This window comes from Lepidochelys kempii, chromosome 12, assembly GCF_965140265.1.
Source record: "Lepidochelys kempii isolate rLepKem1 chromosome 12, rLepKem1.hap2, whole genome shotgun sequence".
Classification (NCBI taxonomy): Eukaryota; Metazoa; Chordata; order Testudines; family Cheloniidae; genus Lepidochelys; species Lepidochelys kempii.
Genome location: NC_133267.1, coordinates 24,551,220 through 24,573,537, shown reverse-complemented (window position 1 = coordinate 24,573,537; position 22,318 = coordinate 24,551,220). Strand labels below are relative to the sequence as shown.

General features: G+C 41.7%; 1 protein-coding gene across 10 annotated transcripts in view; it reads right to left on the bottom strand.

Annotated features, from left to right (window-relative positions):
- The window catches only part of KCTD15 (potassium channel tetramerization domain containing 15), a 53,159-nt gene that overhangs the window by 4,289 nt on the left and 26,552 nt on the right, over positions 1-22,318 (bottom strand). For all 10 annotated transcript variants that reach the window (XM_073307888.1, XM_073307884.1, XM_073307890.1 and 7 more), the window contains 2 exons: positions 15,248-15,392; positions 5,379-5,684 (listed from right to left, as the gene is read on the bottom strand). In XM_073307888.1, the coding sequence (XP_073163989.1) occupies positions 5,379-5,684; positions 15,248-15,392 (451 nt within the window). The remainder of the gene's footprint in view (positions 1-5,378; positions 5,685-15,247; positions 15,393-22,318) is intronic.

The following is a 22,318-nucleotide window of genomic DNA, read 5'->3' as shown; positions in this document are numbered from 1 at the left end:
GCAGCCCAGAGGCAGCTTTAATTTGCATGACGGGCACTTACACTGCAGATCACCCTTGGCTGGATGACAGGGGTTATGTTTTCACATGGATGAACTGCTGATGAACTATTTCCCCAACATATTAGGTGAGCACACAGGCTTTTCAGCAGCAGGCATGCTTGGACGCTAGTTTCATGTGCTTTTCTTCAACAGCCATGGGTTTGAAACCAATCAAAGAGAACCTCACTCACTTGCTCTGGGTGGGGGCTCAACTGTCCACCTGACTCTGGCCTCCCCATCCCATTCATGGTTTCAAGAGCAGTAACATTGCACAGAATCATCTGCCACACTCCTGTCGTTTACTTTTATTGTTCACACTCCAGTGCCATAGGGCGCCTTCACTGTTCTTTTCCTGCTGAAGTACAGCTCGGAGGGCTGGAGATTGATTAATACTACTTGAGATAGGAACATCCAGTGAACGCTCTTTTTCATACAGGCCTAGAGTGTGCTTTAGCAGCAGTTGTTTAGGCATCAGCAATGACATATCAGTATGGGAAGAATGGACTTAAGGCCGTTTCCTCATGCGTCTCCCAAATAGGCCAGGCAATGCCTATGTACTGCCATTGTCTGAGCAGAACAAGATTCTGTCCTCTGCTATACCCCACTGAGTTCAGGGGGGAAACATGGGCGTAAATGGAAGAATAACTTAGCCCACTGTGCACAGTAAGATTTCTTGAATAACAGTGCAAAAGAAATCCGCACACCCATATTTGAAATCTGCATCCAAATACTCTTCCAGCCAAACCTTTGCAGTGCTACACTATGAATATTCTTTAGGCCAAGTACTATGCAGCCAAAGAGCCATAGAAATGACCCACAGAGGAAATGCTAATGTTAGCATAGAACTTGGAAAGGATAGTGTCTTTAGTTTGTTTAAAATGAACTGACACAATACTTACTTTACAGACAAGAAACACTGTTCCTACCTATTTTGCTACCTATAAATGTCACCAAGGGTGCGCAGATTGTACTATTCTTAGAGTACATCTCTCTCATAATATAGGTATCATATAAATCATCTTGTCAGAGAACCAGGACATTTGGGTCCACAGCAGTAAAAACTGAGCTTGATTATTTAGCTAGTTAAAGCTAAGTCCTGGCATGATCTATTAAATAATTTACCAGGAGGACTGTCGGGCCACGTTGTTGCCTTATTTTAAAAATTGTTCAGTTGACTAGATACTTTGTCCAACAACGCAATTAGCATAACGTTAGTACATAATATTGGGTGAGGAGAAAACCCATACTGTGTTTGTATAGGATCTACACTACAGAAGAGAAACCATTTCTTTTTAAACTTTGTAATGAATGACAATATTAGATGGATTTTTTTTTTGCTCGCATACTACAAGTGCCATCAAATCTCATGCTTTAAGGCATGAAGTGATCGCTAAAAGGGGGAATAAAAAGGAATCTCATGCCAGACTTCTGCCCTGGCCCCCACGCACATAACCATGCTAATAACGAGGGGCATTCTTGAGGATGTTGCTTCTTTTGCTTGCTTTCTCCAGAGGCAGAACACTGAATCTGACTGGCCAATGATGTGAAAACTCAGTGAAGTATATCCCTGCTGGTTCATCTGTAGGCCTTCCTTTGAGGCCTCTAGTATTAGCCACCAGCAATTCAAATAGTTGAGTTTTTGGAAGCCAACAAAAGCCTTGTGCTCACTAGCCTAGCTTCTGAAGACTGGCAAAGAAAAGGAAACACTCATTCTAGCACAGCATTGCCTGAGTCATGGAGTCTGCTCTGAATCAGTTTGCCCTGGGAGCTCCGCCTGGCCCTGGAACAAAGTGATTTGTGTTCTAATAAAGTTACATCTGCCAAATCTCACTGACTTTTGCCCTGATTTTTACAGAGTTTATGTATGTAAGAAACCATTACAACTGAAGGGAGGAAAAGCTACCCCAGCAATTGAAAAGAAAACAACAGACAAGAAGTCAAAGGAAAGAGGGAGAATTTGGGGTAAAAGTATAATAAAAAAAATGAGAGTCCTCCCTCTTTGTTCAAAAATGAAGAGAGGTGGGAGCTGGGATACAAGCAGACTAGAGGCAAGAAGGGAACGCCGGGCATTGTACTATTTTGTCAGCATTGCCCCTTCTAAGACAGAAGTGAGATGCCAGTAACTTGATCAGGAGCGCTGATCAAGGTATCAAGGAGTTGTAGGGGAAGCCACAGGCTGAGATTTATTTTTTAATAGACTTAGCCTAGGCAAGGTGGAGACAAGAATCAGTCCACCCTTACAGCAGGTGCTGCATGACATAGGGAGTCTCCATTTAATTGGAATGAGAGAGGTGCTCTCAATAGGTCAAAGCTCAGTGTTGGCGTGGATGTCAATATCTTTACTACAAAATTTTTAAAAAAATCAATTTGCTTATAATACAAAACTAGTGCTGAGATGCTGTTGGCTTAGTCCATAGGTATGGCAAGCTGCATGTTAGCATAAGGCTCTTCTTTACTGAGCCAGCTATATAAAAACACACAAACCAGACAGACATTACAGCTTTAAAATACTGCACATAGGACAAAGTCATAACATTTGTGCTGCCTGTGTGCTTGGAGGACTAGACTGCAGGCTGTAGCCTTGTGTTAAAAATGCACGTATCATCAATTTTCTGAGCAAGAAGCAAAATGGGTCAAATCCTGTAACAATGCTGCGATGTTTAAATATTGTACTATTTTAACTGCATCTTGCATTAGGTTATACTTAATGCTACGAGCAAACTCTACAGAATGCTACCTCCACTGCATGTCTACAATATCTGTGCGTGCATGCAGTTCCTAGTGCACACAGGAGGCTGAGAGTGCTCTTGCACGTGGATAAGTGGAAACCATATTTTGCAAACTTGGCCCTAAGTATATGTTATACTGCTTTAAAAAGTAAGATGGCAAATAGATGAACATATCTATAGAATAAAATCTGAGCTACTTTTCTTTAAGTCTCCAAAGACAGTATGCCAAAAAGTAAATGAATCTCAGCTGTGATTTCCCATAATCAATATGAAATAGTGCAATTACGTTAGGATTTAATATTGTCTCTCTGCCAGGCACTCTAAACACGCAGAGACATGAGCTATTATTTTGTTGGGAAGGTCTCCAAACAGAAATATGATACCTTAATGCATTTCATTTAAATTTTGCAGAGTGATATTAACAAATATGGTCTTAATTATAAAGTACTGAAATGTTCAACATACACAATTTTCACAGCATTTTCTCTGAAGTATATTCATATATTTCACTAAGTCCTGTTGTCAGAAGATTAAAAAAATAACTTAAATTATAGGAAAAAACTTTATATTCTAAATGCAGATACAAATGGGAATTTTAAATTGAGGGCTGCTATTATTTTTGGCCATAATCCACTAACATGTTGACATTATTTGTTTTACATGTACAGTTTCATATGAGTCCTTGATATGAAACATCATTTCATGAAAGAATTTGTACAAGTTGCAATAATAAATGCTATAGGTCAACCAGGAATGTGGGGTACTGGAATGAACTAATACTGAAAACAAGCGTCCCATTAAAGAACATGCGGTATGATCAAGTTACTTTTTGCTTTTCTATGTGCCACCACTCTCCGCAAATAGCCTACCAAAACAAATGCCTTCAGACCTCTCCCAAGTGTTTGTGCTTACAGTGCACTCTTGGGTTTGTCATGACCCTTCATTGTTTTATTGTTCAGTTTCTTTAATGCACCTAACCATGGCACATACACCAGGTGCACTAAAAGAGTTTCACGCAACCTATCTAGGGGGTATTCTAGACTGCAGATACCCCCTTTCCCCAGTGATGCAGAAAACTTGTTAAAATGCTATGTCACCAGCAAATGGCCCTGCCTTTGACCCACCTCTGGGGACTCCATTTTGTTTGGTCAGAATGTGACCCAACCCAGTTTAAACCTCACTCAGACAGAAAACGGACTTACACCTGTGCAAAACTAGCCAAGGGCACTGAGTTCATCAGCTGAGCTGAATGAAACATTTGGGAGTGTTTAGTGTGAAACCAAAATTTGCCAACAGATTTGTTTTTCAGACAGGTTTAATGCAGAACGCATCAAGGAATGTTGTTATAGTAACTTTAATTAAAGAGGAAACGTACTGATGTAAAATACAGATCATTAAAGCAAATCTGCATACGTTATTACATGTCGGAATGTTTTCAGCATATTTAGTGCTCAGAAAATGTTGTGGATTGGTAGCCTGGTTTAGTCACAGACCAGGTTCAGTGGTGGCAGTGCAAACTTTTCCGCTGCCCCGCTTATATCCCACTCCTCTCATGTGAAGGGCCCACCTCGAGGAGGCTAGGCTAGAGCTCTGTAAAGTCTGGATGCCCATTCCTCCCTGGCCTTTCTCATCACATTGCTTAGAGAACCAGGTGTTTTGTGAATGTCCACTAGGAAATGGCCCCAGACCTCAAAGTCTTTCCCACAGTCCCGCTAACAGAACAGCTATAGATGTTAATAACTTTGGAACCGATCACCCAGAGGTTGAAGGCTTCATTTCTCATAATAAAAATCACCGAAGACAGACATCCTCCTTGCAAAATATTTTAAAGATATAAATCCAAAATAAGAGAACTTTATTTTGCCTTGACTAATTAATGTCTGTGTTAACAGCATGATCAGCACTGTTCTTTCCACTCGGCACAAGGACTACTACAAACTTCTGCAGCTTTGCCCACAGTTGTATGTGTCATTCCCTATGACGGATCAGTTGCAGCCCCCAAGACAACTGCCCAAAGACCAGCAACGTATTTATTCCCACTTCCATCCACCTATCAGTCCAGTTATCATTCTTTGTTTCATATATTTAATTTTAATCCTAATGTCAAAACTCTGAGTAGAAAATGAAATACATTTTGTTTAAAATACTCTGGGCAATTTTTAAAGAACATCCTTTTGGAAAAAAAAAAGTGCAGAGATCAATTTTTTTAAGTCCATCCCGCAGGCACCATCATTTAATTATGAGTGAGACATAAATTATGCATTTACACATTGTTGCATTTTCTATAAAATGGCATGGAGATTTTTTTTTTGTAGTTTTTGGAACTCTCTCTTTCTTCCCAGGGGCACTTTGGAGGGAAAAAATGCTGTGGGCTATACATTGATGAAAAAATTAGCATTTATCAGTATAACACTATTATGAGACCAGCATGGCACTAACATACACAAAATCTAAATCTATTTTTCTGCTTAGACTTAGGAAAACCTGAAAGACTGTGATCTCACTGGGCAAAAAAATAGGTAATTGAGCAGAAGCAAATAATCTGCATATAACTGAACATGAAATAAAAAAAGTTACAACATGAGACAGCATTGCTTGAAAGGCCATTACCTGCACTGAATTCAACCGGCAGTATCCATTCAAAGGAAACCTAATAACATGGGTTGGATCTTGGTTCCAACCTGCATTTACAGAGTTGCACATGACATCCCCAGTCTCAGGGAAGATCTCTTCTATTAAAGCTTTCTCCCCACTCAGTGCAATCCTTTCCCCGAGATCTGGAGTCACTCTTACGACCAGGCAATCGCAAGGCTGGAAATGTTTCCTTTGTTCTTTCTCTTGTTTCCATCGCTCAAGTTCCTTAATCATTGGCTGCAGCTGGTAATACTTTGCTTCTTCATATAAAAGATTAAAGTCCTATAAAAAGAAAAAAAGAGGAGACAGAAGAAATGCTTACGGTTCTCTTTGTAAAATGAATATTGTTCCCCTGTGACCTACTTAGGCTTATATATTGTCAGCAATAGCGTAAAGTCAACAGGTATCCAAACTGTCTTACTCTTTTACTACGTAATACCTACAAAGGAAGCCATACTGTATTAGAGTTTTAAATCGTCTTGAACAGACTGTGAACTTCCCATTGCTCTGAATCATTCTTTCATGTTTATTATCCCACAAGCTCAATGTCAAAAGGCTTTTCTTTTGGATTAAGCAATCAAAATAACTGGTTGCAATAAGCAAGGCCTGCTGATGTCAGAGGAGAGAGACAGAGCCTTATTCTTTACTCTTTGCACAACTCCTGAAATGATACGTATTAAACTTTGTTGTTGCAGCTCATACAAGTGCTACCATGGAGAGATAAGCCTGCCAGGTTTTCATTTTAAACTCTCAGTTTTAGTGGTTTTAAACTCAGCTGTGAAAACTCCCTGCAGGCTAAATCTGCAGCATAACAAGGAAATGGCCCAGCAGCCATTTTCTTAAAAATACAAAAATATGTTTAAAACGTAGTTTGAGACCTGGTAAGTTCCAATAATGCAATAAGCACATGCGTGGCTGCAAGCTCATGTGTACTCTGGTCACTTCGCCATCTTTTAAACAAATACTTTTTACCAGCCATTTGTCCATCATATGATTTGTTCCCTTGGGTCATTAAAACAGCTCAGTTAATTGAGAGAGGTGATTTCGGCACGTGCTCACGAACTTCTTTTCAGCAAACATTTCCGACGGCTTTCTCCATCCCAGACTAAGGGCACTAGTGCATGCTGAGGGAAAGGCAGCCCCCAATCCCTGGGCAAGCAGGGGTGCCAACACAGTTTCAGATGCCAGCCAGAATCCCTCCCCAGAGCATAAGACAGTTCTGGGAGTCAGCGAGGGGTGGGGCTTGTGCATCCCCATCTCAAATTCTACATTCAGTTTGGAAAGGGAAAAACAGAAAAGATTGAGAGAGGGTGACAAAAATAATAATAAACAACTCTTGGACTTTAGCACCTTTCATGTGAAGAATCATCATTAACTAACCCTCAGAACAGCCCCATGTAAGTATTATACACGTTTTCAAATGGATATGCTGCAGAACGGTGGATAAATGGCTTCTTCAGCCTACAGTCAGCCAACATATGGAAATAAAACCCTGGAGTCCTTTGCTCTGACCACCAGAAAATACTCTCTGCCTAGAAGCATGGGAGGGGTATGAATAATCATGAGACTGAAACTACTGGGCTAGAAAGGAGAAGAATTTGAGGATGCAAAATAAAGGGATATACAACAAAAATTAGTACATTTGGTGCCTTCCATGGATCCGTAACACAGGATAAAAGGAACTAATGGTAGAATCAAAAGCCAACAAATGTACAAGGAACACAAGATGCTACTTTGTAACAGCATGTAATCCACCTGTACAATCCACTTCCCCAAGGTATCACTCAAGCAAAGAGTTTAGCAATGTCCATAAAAGATTTGACTGTTAGGGCCAAATTTGGAACTGCAACGCAGCTGCCTTTGATGGAGGCCTACAGATATATGGATAGGCAACTTAACAGTTACCCTTGTAATCTCCTAAGTGTGCTAGTGTATCTCCAATCCCTGGCTTCTGGCAGAAGCTTGCCGGGGTTGGGGAGCATGCTAAATGAATTGTGGGGGTGAGTTTGCTTTTCCTTCTTTCATAGCATCAGGCATAGGCCACTATCGGGGCAGAAAACTGAAGTGAATGGAACCATCACAGTTCCTATGCAAAGCAGTGAGCCTTCAAAGTGCTGAGGGGGCCTCCTCCTAGGGACTGAATCACTCCAGTCCCCAGCATCCTCCATGGCAGTTGAAGATGTTCATCACCTTGCGGGAATGGATCCTAAGGGAGACTAAAGAAAAAGGAGATGTGTGCTGGCAGACATGGCACCACATCAGTGTTAGCCAAGAAGTGCTTCAAAGAACATCAGATTCATGCATGGGTATATGGTAGGAGCAGTAGAGGATGACCTGATCTGGGGTAAAGTAAGAGCCTTACTTCCATACACTGTAATCCTTATTATGCATCACTGCTTGGACTCCATTCCATTGTGATACATTCCTGAAATGAACCTGGATGATGAATTATTTTATTCAGAAGCAAATACCCATTTCAGAGCCATTCTCATTTCTCCCTCCACATTTGCAGAATTCCCTGAACATTAAATTAAAATGCACAAGGGATTAGGCTAAATCTACAGGGACTAATAATCTGCATGTAAAACATCTGAAGTCTTGTTTACATGGGAGCTTGTAACAGCTCTGTCCGCGAGGCCAATGCAAGTATTTCACATATGTACACAGGGCCCTGGTCTCCCATTTACTTCAATTGCTCCTGAATCTAGCTCTAGGTTTATTTTTGCACATGTTCATCATGAAAGAATATACTATTTATGAGGGCAAAGCAGGGGTTTATGTTTGCATGTTAGCCTGTAATAACATCCAAAAGATGAAAACCCAACATGAGCTTCATTATCAAAAACAGCAAGGCTATAGAACTGTGTAAGTCTCTCCTTCATTCTTAAAGCGAATGTAGGTCTCTCACTCAGCTAAGGCCGATACAAAGCTCACTGAATTGAATGGGAGTCTTTCCACAGCTACAGATTTTGGATCAGGCCCATAATATCCAGAAGTGCAACAGTCCCCAGCTCCAACCTCCAGGGATATAGTAACATTACAGAGCAAACAAACTCTGGGATCCTGCTATCTCCTCCTAGAGCCATCTGTTAGCCCATGGCATTATATTTAAGTCTTTAGTAACCACTTGCTAACTCACCATTTGTTCTAACTATTTGCTGCTTAATAAAGACAAAAAAAACCAAGATATAGTTTCAATCCTCCAGTTTTCTGTGATCAGCCAAAAAAGAAAAAAGAAAAGTTGTGTTAAGCCAGGAACCAGTGTTCAGACTCAAATAACTCCTTCATTTTTGTACCCAGAGTGATCAGCCCACACTACAAATTGCACACACAACCTGAGCTGTTAAAAACAAAAGTTAGTTTGATTTATAAAAGTGCACACACACACACACACACACATACATGTGTGCACACACCAGTTTCAACTTTCTGTTTTTTGCACCAATTCAAAATTTTTTTAAAGCAACAACAACAACAAAAACAGGAAATCATTTCCTCCTTCAACTACCAACTCAGACTGGAATATTACATGGCACCATTTATCTGCCTCGGATTCCGTAAGTGGCAGTGAAGGGAGTGTTTTTGCCTGTCATTTTGCAAAAAAGATAAGTTCAATAAAAGTCATATTTTTAAACTGAGAATTTAATGACTGACAGCGCATGAGAGTGAAGTCCTCTATTAATTCACACCACAGCAGCAATGCAAGTTTCTGCTTCATACTGCTTCACCTATTCATCACCAGCATGCGCTGGTCCAAAAACTGGAACAAATATAGATTTTGCATTTGGTCTCGCTCCTGTAACTTAAAACCTGGCGACTGTTTAATACTTGATACCGTGTCTGTGGTCGGCAAATTTTCTGGTCAACTTACCATCACTAAGGAATTTTAATAATTTTGGGGGATTGATGGGGTGGAGGAAGGGACTCTCAACAAAGAAATTCACAATTGCAGGCACCAAGACCTGATTCTTCACTGTCTGGCACCCATGAAGTCATTTACCTTTGCAAAGTGGCTGTAAAATGCTACTCTTCAGAGCTGCGCTTGTCTAGGGACAACTGTTGACACACAGTGCAAGATGGGGGAGAAGCTGGCCCAGACTGCATTAGTACAACACCCAACAGTGAAGTCCCACAGAGATTACAAGAAAAATCTCAGTTTATCTTGCCAGTCACCATATCACGAGATAAGCAGGAAATTGTTAAAGGGGCCCCATCATTCATAAATGTGTATTTGTATCAGACTGGAAATAAGGTGTCCATTTTTAACAGTGAGGGTAATTAGCTATTGGAACAACTCACTAACTGGTGGACTCTCCATTGCTGACAAGTTTTAAATCAAGAGTGGATGTTTTTCTAAAGGGTTATTTCTAGCAATTATTTGGGGGCACTTCTATGGCTTGTGTTATACAGGAGGTCAGACTAGATTATCACATTGGTCCCTTCTGGCCTTAGAATATATGAATCTAGTCTGAGGCACACCCAAAAGCAGGAGCATTCTACACAAACAACACTAGCTAAAGTTATTATTATTATTATTTTTGGCTACCATAATGGCACAGGCTCAACTGCCACACAGAAACCCAGGCTCAGAAGAGACCACAGGCTGCTGCAAATTTATCTTGTTGCTAAGCAAAGGGCAGTGTATGCTCTTAGGAACAAATCTGCTGCCCACCTCCAGGGAGGCTCTGGCAGTAGAACCAGTGAGGTCCTGCTGGGCAGCAGGGCAGGGTTCCAAACACAGTCCCTGCACAGAAATCAGATCTAAAGTCCTTTCTGCCCCCACCACCCTCCCATGGGCCCACAATGTGGATTTTGTCCTCCCTGAGAAAGGGACAGGGTGATTGACCATATTGTCTAACATCGTCTCCAGGCCCTGCCAGAGAGGATTTCCATCTCTCCATCTTCCTGTGATACCCAGTGCACAGCCCTGACTCCAGCACTATGCTTTTGGTCATATATGGCCCTTAATGTCTGAAGACAGAGGAAATGTGCTCAACAGGGCCGGCCCTAGACCAACTGGTGCCCCCCCCTCCATTCGTTAAATGAATATCTTATATTTTTTATTCTATTTGTAGCCCATTTCACGACTTCAATGCAGAATTTGCATGCATGATTTATCCCTGTCATATACAACTGACTGGCAATGCCCTCCCTCTTATATACCTGCAAGGGCATGGCTGACAATGTTCTAGGAGGTTCAAGGAAAATGTCTTTCTCAGAAAGTCTGGAAGATTCCATGAGATTCTACAAAGGTCCAGAACATTCTCGGATGTTAGTGAAAAATGAATCCACATATGGAATACTTAGAACATATAACCTCAAACATTCTATTTTCCCTTTTGTCGCTAACAACAAAAACAGCCCACTGCCCCCCAAGCCTGGCACCTCAGGCGGTCGTCTGCCCCTAAATCCGGCCCTGGGGCTGAACGAAACCACTCTGAGCATGCCTCCTATCAGCTGCTACTCTGATGGACACTGATGATGGTCTCGGCAGAGGAGGAAGGCTGTTTTGGCTCCCACTACTGGAAGGTTTGTGAGAAAACTCCGCCATCTCACAGTTCTGGGCGGGGGGCTAATGAGAAACAATATAAGGGGCCGTTCAGCAAGTGTGTTTGTGTGCGTGTGATTTTCCTCTCTTTCAGGGAACTGCAGCTTCAGACCTCTCAGTCCTGGCTGGTTATTGGTAGGTCTGCTGTATCAATCCCCTCTGGAATCACAGCTCCTCACCTTTGTTTCTACCAAGTGATGGTACAGTCTGTTAGATCAGTTGAAACAGGAAACCTATGAACAGTGGGCCACGCACACACACTGGCCATTCCTTGGTACCCAGGACAATGTTTAGAGCTGGAGAGAATGATTGACAAGTCTTCTTAACAGACAGCGGTCCGCCTTTCTACAAAACACTTTATCTTTCTGCTCGTGATCTAGTAGAAAAGTGTTCTGGATAATCTGTTGCAGATTTCACGTTTGCTAAAGGTCATGGTCACCTCTTCGATTTGACGGTTATATCTCACTGGGGGTGGGCAATTCACGGCTCGGTTCTACCCCCAGTGAGTCAGTGGGATTACTAGTGGAATAAATCTCTATTCACGGTGAGTAAAGAGCTGGCTGCCAGAGACTGTAAGACACTTCTAAGGGCCTGATTTGCTTCCCTTACGGCTGGCTAGGGATGATCTTTATTTTTGTATCACCTGTTCTTCTGCACAGTCTGAAATGGCGATGTCCCTGGGGACTGTATTTGCTTGTGTTTGTTTGGAGGGGGGTAGCCTACTGCCTTCTGTCCTCAACCGTTTTCGGCTCCACTGGCAGCACGATGAATCTCTGGTCACTGAATGAGTTCCCTCCCAGTTCCATGCTCAACTGCATATTGCTAGCATGGGTAATTAATTAAGGTTAAGTTGATATCAAACAACGTTTAGACTTGGCCACACTAATTTTAAGGCTCTATCAAGGCAAAGGGAAGGTTGGCCTTGTGGTTACAGTGCCACCCTTGCTTCCAGGCAATCTGGGTTCCATCTAGGCTCTACCCCAGAGTTCCTGGGTACATCTTTAGCTTTTTGTGCCTCTGCTCCTCCTGTTCAATAGAAATAAGAACACTTCCTCCTCTCCCCACACTTTGCTAGTCTTGTCTATTCAGAGAGTAAGTTCTTTGGGCAGGACATACACGCAGAAGGGTTATGTACAGTCCCTGGCACAATGGGCCCCATTTCTGGTTGGGGTATAAATAACAGGCCCTGAGCAGTACAAAGGGGCTAAATTCTGGTTGCAACTGGCCAGGAGAAAATTCCCCTGGAGGAGGGGATCCTTCTGGTGGCATAAATCCAGCCACTCCTCCCTGACATAGAGAGCATACCAGAGGAGGTATGTCTACACTGCAATTAAAAACCCACTGCTGGCCTGTGCCAGCTGACTCAGCCTTGTGGGGCTCAGGCTAAGAGGCTGTTTAACTGCAGTGTAGACATTCAGGCTCAAGCTCTGGGACCTTTCCACCTCACAGGGCCTTAGAGCCCATGTGCCAGCCTGAATCCAAACATCTATACTGCAATTAAGCGTCCCCTTAGCCCGAGCCCTGCGAGCCTGAATCAGCTGGCACGCACCAGCTGCAGGTTTTCAATTGCAGTGTAGACATAGCATTATGGACCTTAGGCCAGTGGCTTAAGTGAGAGCAGCCCCTAGCAGCTCTGACTCCCTGAGGCTGCGCTGGTGCAGAATCAGGGATCTTTAACCAGTTCCCTGCCTGCCCTCCATCCCCTTTGCTAAGCAGAGCTTGGATGCAAGGGAAAATCAAGCCCAGCAATTCATAATAATTTCAAAATGTCTAAAGCATCACTTTGTACACTGCTTAGAATCCACAAAACCATGAACACTGTATAATCTGTTAGGAATGTTGGTCTCAGGAGGGAGACCTGTAAGATGCAGAATACTTTCAAGTCTTGCCTTATTAGTAATTGGAACTGTAGTTAATATTCATCGTAAACACACCAGTCAGACTTGACAATAAAGAATCACTAGCCTAGGAACACATACTCCACTTTCTCTGCATTTCAGTGTTAACTTCGTCTGAAAACAACACTTAAATAGAAAACACAAAAACACTGGTGCGGTACTAACATTCCAAATTTTCCAAAATAACAATCTGAGTAGCAATTCAAGTTGAAAAGCAACTTGGCTTAACCTTGAGGCTACTAAACGACTTGATTAAATTAAAGGGGTAAAAAAACTAATAAATATTCAAAACACTTGATAACGCTTTGTTTGACATAAAAAACATTTAATGCAAGTCTCACTGGAAAACCTGTAAGGTTTTATACCTTAAATAATGTTTTGCATTTAGAAACACCAAAAGATTCCATTTGCAGCCTTTGATTGTTTTCTTCTATTACTTTAATCACACTGGCAAAATTACAAGATTTCTCCGAAGTCAAAACTGTTTACAGTGCAGTTTTACAGTGCATAGCTTTGCAATGCATTATTCTTTGCATTTTTTGTTGAGTTACTCCCTACCTAGCAACACTTTGCTTTTCTGAGCCTTCATTACCCTGGGGTCTACTCTAGAGCTATCTCAGGGAGGAATAAATTAAAAATACAATTAACCCCATCCAAGAAGGCAGCATGGAACAGTGGACTGAGCATGGTCTTTGGGGCTAGGAACGCCTGAGTTCTAATTCCAGCCTTGCCATAGCCTCTTTGAGGCTGGCATACACTTTGAGTATACACATTCTCACATCCCCTTGGTTCTTGTTGTACAGCATCTCTAAAATCCATCCTCCCAAACCCTTGACAATGCCTTGATCCTCTCTCCCAATTACTGCAGTCTCCTCCTCCCAGTTCTCCTTGGCTGGCTCCCACCACTCTATCCAAAATATGCTGCTAAAATCATCTCTCTCTCCTGCCATATGTACTATGACCCTTTTCTACTCAGATCCCTTCACTGGCTCCTTCTCATCATCCACAAAGTGCTTGCAGCCCTTAGCTTTATGGTCCTGGCCCAATTCCACTCCTATCTGCATCTCCTCTCTCATTTTCCCCGTCAGCCTTTCTGCTCTTCCACCCCAACTACTCCATTTATAGTCTTCTCCCTCTTTTCCACACTTCTCTACACTCAGACAATCCACCTCTTTTGCACAACCTTCTCTGCATACAGAGTGCGAAGACCACATTTCTTGTGCAAAGCCCTTCAACAAATAATCTACGACAGCCAAAACCTTGCCACTGCTTTGAGACCAGATCTTCCAGTCTCCATTCTCATCATATATTATGTGTCTGCACCCTGATGTCTGGCCAATTTAGACAGTAACTTCCTTGGAGCCGGGGCCATGTAAGATTATTCTTGCTATATAAAAAACAAAAATACCTTATTTGCACAGCAATGGCTGAGATTTGGTTTAGGTTGAGGGAATGGTTATACTCCCCATTCAAAACTAGTGATGATTCCCATCTGAGGAATGACTCCATCATGACCAAATTATGTGCCCTATCTAATTATACATGAAAGCTGAAATTGTATTGAAAATCTAGGAGCATTCCCCTTTCCAGAGGCATGTCTGCCAACTCCAAATGGGGATATATTCTTATTTAATCGTGGTGTCAGTGACCTGCTGCACTACCTTTTGGATCCTGTTGTCTTTTAATTTTTGGACACATGCCTGGATATATCAAGGCATTCGTTTTTGTAAATCCAAATATAAATAAATCACCTAGGAGGAGATTAAGTCTCACCACTCAACCATTGAGAATTAGCCAAGTTGTCATCATCTACAACCAAACAGTCAAAATATATTACTCCATAGAATCCCTTCAAAAAATTGCATTCTCCTGAGAGCACTTCATCTTTCACAATCTGTGTTAGGGATCTCTCCTTGAAAGCAAAATGTCTTAACGAGTTATGTCTAACAGAAATCCTCATGGGTTTATTTAAGATTATGAGGGGTTTTTAAATCACCAATTTTACTTTATACAACTCAAATTGCAATAACTATCAAATATGAAACATTTCTTTAAGGTGCTGAACATTAAACTGTGGTAAATGTCAGCTCTTGCTGCTGCCGCTTCTTAATTGTTGTTATGCCCTGATAAATAAGCTAAAAATGTGAGAAAATAAAATTAGTTTAGAAAAACTGATTTAGCCTTGAGCTTCATCATTTAACTTTGTATGGTATCCATGACAACCACGGGTCTATTTATTAAATCATAGCGTCCCCAATGTAATACACAACTACTAAAAACTTTAACAATAAACATCAACATATAGTTAACTGTGTTTAGGTCAAACACACAAACAAACCTACACCAAAATAAATGACAGAATGGGGAAAAAAATAGATTGTAGACATGGCCTCACTTACCTTAAAGTCATCTGGGAGTAGCAGTTTAGATGTCCTTAGGAAACTTAATATGTATCTGAAAATTTCACCATCTCGATCAATGAAATAATGTTGTTTTAAACTGTCCAAGACAATAGGCTCTGTGCCATTAAACAGACGACTTATTCTGAAAAAAGAAAAGAAAAAAAATGGGTAGAAGAAAGACAAAATTTCATTAGATCCTGCAGGCTTAGAAACAGTCCAGCCAATTCAGTTGTCTCAGTTCAACTTGCATAGGGATAACAATGCAGTATCTTAATTCTGTAAACTCTGTGACAAAGGAGAATGTGCGCAAAGATAGATGTTACATACATACGCCTATGTAACACACACACATACATCTATACTGATGGAGAGAGGGCCTTATTTCGCAATCACTCCTCATGTAAAATTCTCATTGTTCACAATAAGGGCTGCAAACAGGGCCCAAAATTTTGACAGGAGTATTGCCTAGAAGGCTTTTGCCCTGCAATAGGCTGTGCATAGCTGATATGGATACGGGGCGCTAACTATGTAATAAGTCCCTAATTACCATGTACAGCTTATCCTGAATTGAACTGTGTTGACCTTCTAGCCAGTACATTTTTCACCAGGTCAGTTCTCATTAGACAAAAAAAATTTCAATTTTTGAGAAGACAGTTTAAATTAGCCAATGTTAGTTACATAACCCCCCCAGTGCTAAATATTTAGGCCTCTGTGGCAGAATGGTTTAGACAACTAGATTTTGCACAGCTAGGAATGGTCCATACAAGCTTCTGCAACTATTCCACTTGAGGCCCTGTTGCCAGTATTCCAAGAGGAGTCATTTCTCACCAGGTGAGGCGTACAAAGGGAAGTCATTTACGTGTTTGGGTGCCAAAGAAAAGGAATGTAGACATTATGCCAGGTGGCTAATTGGTTAGACATAAACCTGACCAAAATGCAAAGTTTTAAATATTTCCTCTTTAATGAGACCATCATTCCAGTTCCCACTGCTATCTCCTTTAAGTTGTAAACAGTATACTCTACATAGCAAGAGACCTGGGCATTGCTTGGCTGGGATTTCATCCTCCCCAAAGTTACAAATGACTGTTTGGTTACAATATGCTTTGTCTTCCCTTGAGAAATAACACAACTTATATAGATACACAAACACACATGCAATATTCTTGAAAGCAGCATCATAGAAGTCAGAGACAGAAATAACCTATGAAGTAATCAAGTCCATCTCCCCGATAATCATAGTTTCCTACTGCAGTTACTAGTGTTTTGCCACATTTAGTTTTAAATGTCCCAGACAAAGGGAGTTCCATTATTTCCCTGCGAGAGTATTCTGTGGTCCTCTAGATTCCTCTAGATTCCACCTCCTGACTCCACATTTTGCCGTTTATCTTTGTCCTGTGTTTACAATCCTTCAGTTAGTATCAATACATGTGCCAGTGTTTGCATCATAGCCAATTTGAATTATGAAAATATACCAAATGCTTTCCTAAAATCCAAGTACAACACATCTGCTGCATTTCCCTCAACTTCTAGTTTTGCAGATCGACCAGAAAAAGCAATCAAGTTTGCCTTGCAGTGTTTATACAGTGTAAACCCATCGTTCCATGAGCTCTCGAAGTTTAAACGTCTTGTTTTCACTTAATAGTTATTCCACTATTTTGTCTTCTAATTGTTATTTTACTAGAAGTTACTAGGGGTATCCGCTTTGGTTGTTACAGGTTAAATATACCCTTTGAACAGTGCTATATTTTAGTCCATTAACTACAGGGTTAATTTCCTTCACAAAGTATGCACGTGGGCTAAAGGAGTCCAACTGAGTTTCTGTGCAGCTCTTCAGTTTAACTGGAAAGAGTAAGAGATATCCTGATACAACAACTCATGTTCAATTTTGCACTTGTATTGAATTAATTTGCTTGGTGACAAAGTAGCTTTGAGAGCTTCTACAGAAGATTGCTGTCTTACAGCAAGGCTGCAGCTTTGATCTCTTACCCCTTGGAACCTTTCTTCTGTGTTTTAAGACACACTGAACGAAATCCAATGGCTGCTTTCAGATTATTCAGTATAAAAAGAGGAATGTTTGTCAACAAAGAAGAGACGTAGGGAGGACTGGAGAAAGGATTTCCAATTAGGCTGTGCTTAGCGCAGTGCAGGACTTTTATTGTAGAGAAAACAAAAGGCGAGTTTTCAGGCCTGTGTGGATTGCCTTCAGCAGTATTTCTTCACTACTGAATTTTGCTGCTTGGGAAACTCACAGAGTGTTGAAAGACTTAACTGCCACCCCAAAACCAGAATGAAAAACGATTAAGGATTTACCTGACATTTTAGGAGGCTCTTAGGCTCCAAGAACAAACTTCAGTTGCAGTATGTAATGCTGCACCCAGAAAGGGTTCCTCCTCCTAAATTATTTCACAAATGCAAATGACACCTTTGTGAAATCCGCTAGAAGGAACAACATTTCTGGAGCACATGATGAATTCAGTGAAAATGACAGGAACATGGGTTTCAGGCCGAAGCCTTGCATGACAGTTTTTCTGGGGATCTGTAAAGCCATGAAGAGCCTGCTTACCGACAGCTGCACATTAGAAAGAATGATCACTTGATTTGCTTACTCAGGTAGGTCTCACTTTGGAAGAGATGAAACAAAGCCTGCAACAGTATGGAAAGGAATGGTTTGCAGCCTGTTCTGTAAAGGAATAGCATAGCAAATAAATAAAATAAATTGCAATTTAGGCAAATGAGAGTCAGCGTGCAAGATGCCTGTTTGGAAACCACAAGAATCATCTGTGTCCTTTACAAGACCAGACAGCTGCTGGAACTGCAGATCTGCATATAACTATACAATAACAGAGGGTCATGTGTCTGGAGAGATATGCTGTTTCCTGGGACACTAGGATATGGAGACTCCTCAGGGCTTTAGCAACTTGGCACTGTGGTTCAGGCATGTCATCAAGCAGATATAACAGAGATGCCAAGGGTTGGCTGTCCTTAAGAGTAAGATTTACAGCCCCAAAGAGTGAGATTCAAGGCCAAAGAGTGAGACTTTCCAGGTGGCGCGTTTCGTCACTGCTTAAGACAGGGACTCTCATCTTTGGTCCTTGGCGACATCCAATAGTCCAGGTTTTTAATCCAACCAGCGCTTAATAGTTTGTTTTAAAATGTAAACTGCTAAATATTGCACAAGAAATACTTAAATGGCCTAATTCATACTAAAGTCTAGGGCAGCGGTTATCAACCTATGGTCCGTAGCCCCCTGAGGGTCCATGGATTATGTCTAAGGGGTCCACAAGATTTAGACTGAAAACTGACTGAACAAAATTCAACTATATATACAAACAACAGATTTCCAAAGGGGTCTGCACCTCCATTTGAAATTTTTTAGGGATCCACAAATGAAAAAAGGTTGAGAACAACTGGTCTAGGGCACAGGAGAATTTTATCTACAATGGAAACCAATGGATTTTAATAAAAACAATTACTTGCTGGTTGGAACAAAAACCTGGGTGGTTGGAGATCCCTGAAGACATGAATTTGTCCAGTGTGGTTTTAATTTTGAACTGTATTTTGCAGACGCAGCAAACTTTTGATCCAGTCCTGTTTGTTTTCTGGGCAAACTCAGATTTTTTTGACCACACACACACACAGGTGGATTAGGGGCTTGTGGGGCTCTGGGCCAGGGCAAGTGGGGGCCCCTCCCTACCCCTTCTGCCTGCAGTCCCCCGTCTGGGCATCTTGCTGGGGTCCGGGGTCAGGGCATGGGGGCTTCCCCTGCTCCCCAGCAGGAGCGCTGGGTGAGTGGAGTAGATTGGGGCATGTCTATTTTTCTGGGGGGCCCCCAGTTGGCCAGGGCCTCTGGGCACAGGCCCCATCGGCCCAGTGGCTAATCCGCCACTGCACGCACATACGCCGCCTCCTCTCTCGCCCATAGAGAATGCCTGCCGGCCTGCAGTCTCCATGGTTACCACAGTACACAAGCTTGGAAAGCAGCTTTCCAAGCTCGAAGCCCTGGGCCTGAGGCCCCGAATGTACTGTTGTCTCTTGCAGCGCCTGAGTAATTTTAAATCTTTATATATTTACTCAAAATGAGTGAGATAAGCTTAGGAGTGTGTGAGTGAGACAGCATGCTAATGAGCGAGTATCACACCCAATGAGTGAGACTTGACATGTCTGTATTCACAGGGAGGAAAGCGAGGGGAAGGGATATGGAAAAGGTGGCAGGAGAGCACGACTTGCACTGCACAAGGAACCTCCTGACATTCAATCCACCAGTGATTATTGTTGTAAGTAGAAGTATTCATCACCGCAGTATCTGTGGCAAAATGATATGAAGCCAGCTTCAGCAGAAACCACTTACTTTCACTGCAGTTTGGAAGAGAGTGGAAACCTCAAGAAAGTGAAATACCAGGGAGGTGGGAAAGTTTCCAGCACTGAGATCTTATTTAGTACTTCCAAAAACTTCTACATGTCTTCTCTAGTAATATTATACTTTCTGATTAATAAAGACATTTTTGTCATGATTTAATTTCCAGACATTGGATCAAATCCAGACTGGATCCATTCAACAAGTACCTGTAGGTAGGCCTTAGGATTCTGCAAGGCCTTAGGATTCTGCACTTGCCTTCCCCTTGCCCCTTATTCCTGAGACATGCTGGGAGTACTTTCCTGTAGTACTTTTTACAGTGCCGGCTGGTTCAACAGCTCCTCTTACCAGCCTTGTCTCTTCACTGCCCACTCTGACTGCAGGGGACCTCTTCCACTTTGCGTGGCCAGCACACAGCAGATGCTAAGCACACGCTGACCAGTGAGATGCTCCTCAGGATACGTGTGTCCACCTGGCTCCCTTTACTCCTGCTACTCCCAAACCTGCCTCTGCAGAACAGTGCCCACAAAATGGCTGTGGTCCAGCTCTGGCCTAGTGGGTCTACTGGTTAATTTGACGCTGGATCAAACACTTTTCGCTACTCTTCCTCACTTTTCGAATGACACCTGCTGATTCTATTTCTATAGTTTCTTTGCACTTCCATTGTTTTTGTTAAAGACTTTTACATTTTCAGTAATATTTAGCCAAAATGCCAAAGGGGAGTTTCCAGCTTTATATTGCTTTAACAGGGATATTAAGATCCCCTTTTATTAGATTAAAAATAAACAAACCAGCCAGCCAACCCACATTTGACTAACTTTACCGGTAAACTCTTTTCTTGCTTCCTTGGAAATTAAAAGATCAGTTTACTGCTTTTAGGTATCTACAGACCCTCTGTTTCAGCCCATGTTAGGCCAGTAACTCTGGCCACCAACTCTCTACCTGGAAGACAAAACTAAACTCTCTTTGGTGCTTGTCAGAAATCATTTCTTAATTAACAGAGAGGTCATTACTGAGTAATGACAGCACTGTCAACTCCTGGGGTTTATGAGTCAGGCCCCCAAAAATCATGAGATTGGCTTACAAATCATTAAATTTTAAAAATAAATGTTGAGGTGGTTTTTTATTCCTGCCATCTGCTTTTTGAGCTTTTAGAGTCACATTTTCAAGATTTTCTTCATTGCCAAAAAAGGGGCTCTTTTTTAAAATGAAAGCTGAGATTTACCCCGTATCATCTGACTGCAAGAAGCTTTAAGAAAAATACCAAATAACATGAGACTTGTGATAAAACTGGGGGCGTCTGTAACACTTGATGTGAAAAAACAAAACTGTGGCTACTCTTCTCTCAGGTTCCAAAATTCCCCTGGCCATACTCACAGTCCCCCAGCATCCACAACACTTGCCACACCCACAAGTCCAGCATTCCCCACCCATCACACCCACTTTGCCAGCTCCTACAAATTTCATTAACAAAGCATGCTAGGCAGTGTCAGTAAGACTCTTTACCACAAGTAGTGCATTAAAAATATTAATTTAAGTAATTATGTTATGAATATTTAACTGTTCAGTAATATTTTTGTCATTTATAATTTATTTGTTTACATTTATTAAAAATGGATTTTGTAGATATTTCTTCTGCCCTTTGTCAAATTAGTCAGGAATCTACATTTAGAAAATTATCTTTAAAATGTGGCTTTTTGTAATTTTTTTGCAGGGAGGAAGGGAAGAAATTCTACTCTGGCTGTGCTCCAAGCACAAAGTACCTTTACTGCTCTGTTGCTCTATTCTTCTCTTCACCTGCTGCTCCCCTCTGCTTTTCCACACCCTGCTGTTTTACTCCAAGCATAAGCAGAGTGGCAAAGTGAAGTTGACAAGATCTCTGAAGCTCTCTCTCACTTGATAAGGAGTCTGTCAGTTGTACTTGGCTGCTTTGCTCGTGCATGGAGTTGGAGCAGTAGAGGTGGGGAAGCAGAACATAGGAGAGAGAGGAAGGAAAAAAGGGACTAATTTCTTTAAGTATATCAGAAGCAGGATGTCTGCCAAACAGTCAACGGGGTCACTGGATGATGAAAGTGCTAAAGGAGTACTTAAGGAAGACAAATTAGTTGCGGAAAAGCTAAATGAATTCTTTGCATCGGTCTTCACCTTGGAGGATGTGGGGAAGATCCCCACACCTAAGCCATTCTTTTTAGGTGACAAATCTGAGCAACTGTCCCAGACTAAGTTGTCAGTAGAGGCGATTTGGTAACAAATTTAACAGTAATAAGTCACCAGGAGCAGATGATACTCACCCAACAGTTTGGAAGGAACTCAAATCTAAAACTGCAGAACTACTAACTATAGTATATAACCTATCGCTTAAATCAACCTCTGTACCAGACGACTGGATGGTAGCTAATGATTTTTTAAAAAGGCTCCAGAGGCGATCCTGGCAATTAAGGCTAGTAAGCCTAACTTCAGTACCAGGCAAACTGATTGTATAGTAAATAAGAGAATTATCAGACACTCAAATAAACACTATATACTGGAAAGCGTCAACATAGCTTTTTAAAAGGAAATCATGCCTCACCAATCTATTAAAATTCTTTGAGGGTGTCAACAAGCATGAGGACCAGACTCATCCAGCTGATAATAGTGTACTTGGACTTTCAGAAGGCCTTTGACAAGGTCCCTCACCAAATGCAGTTCAGCAAACTAAGCAGTCACAGGATAAG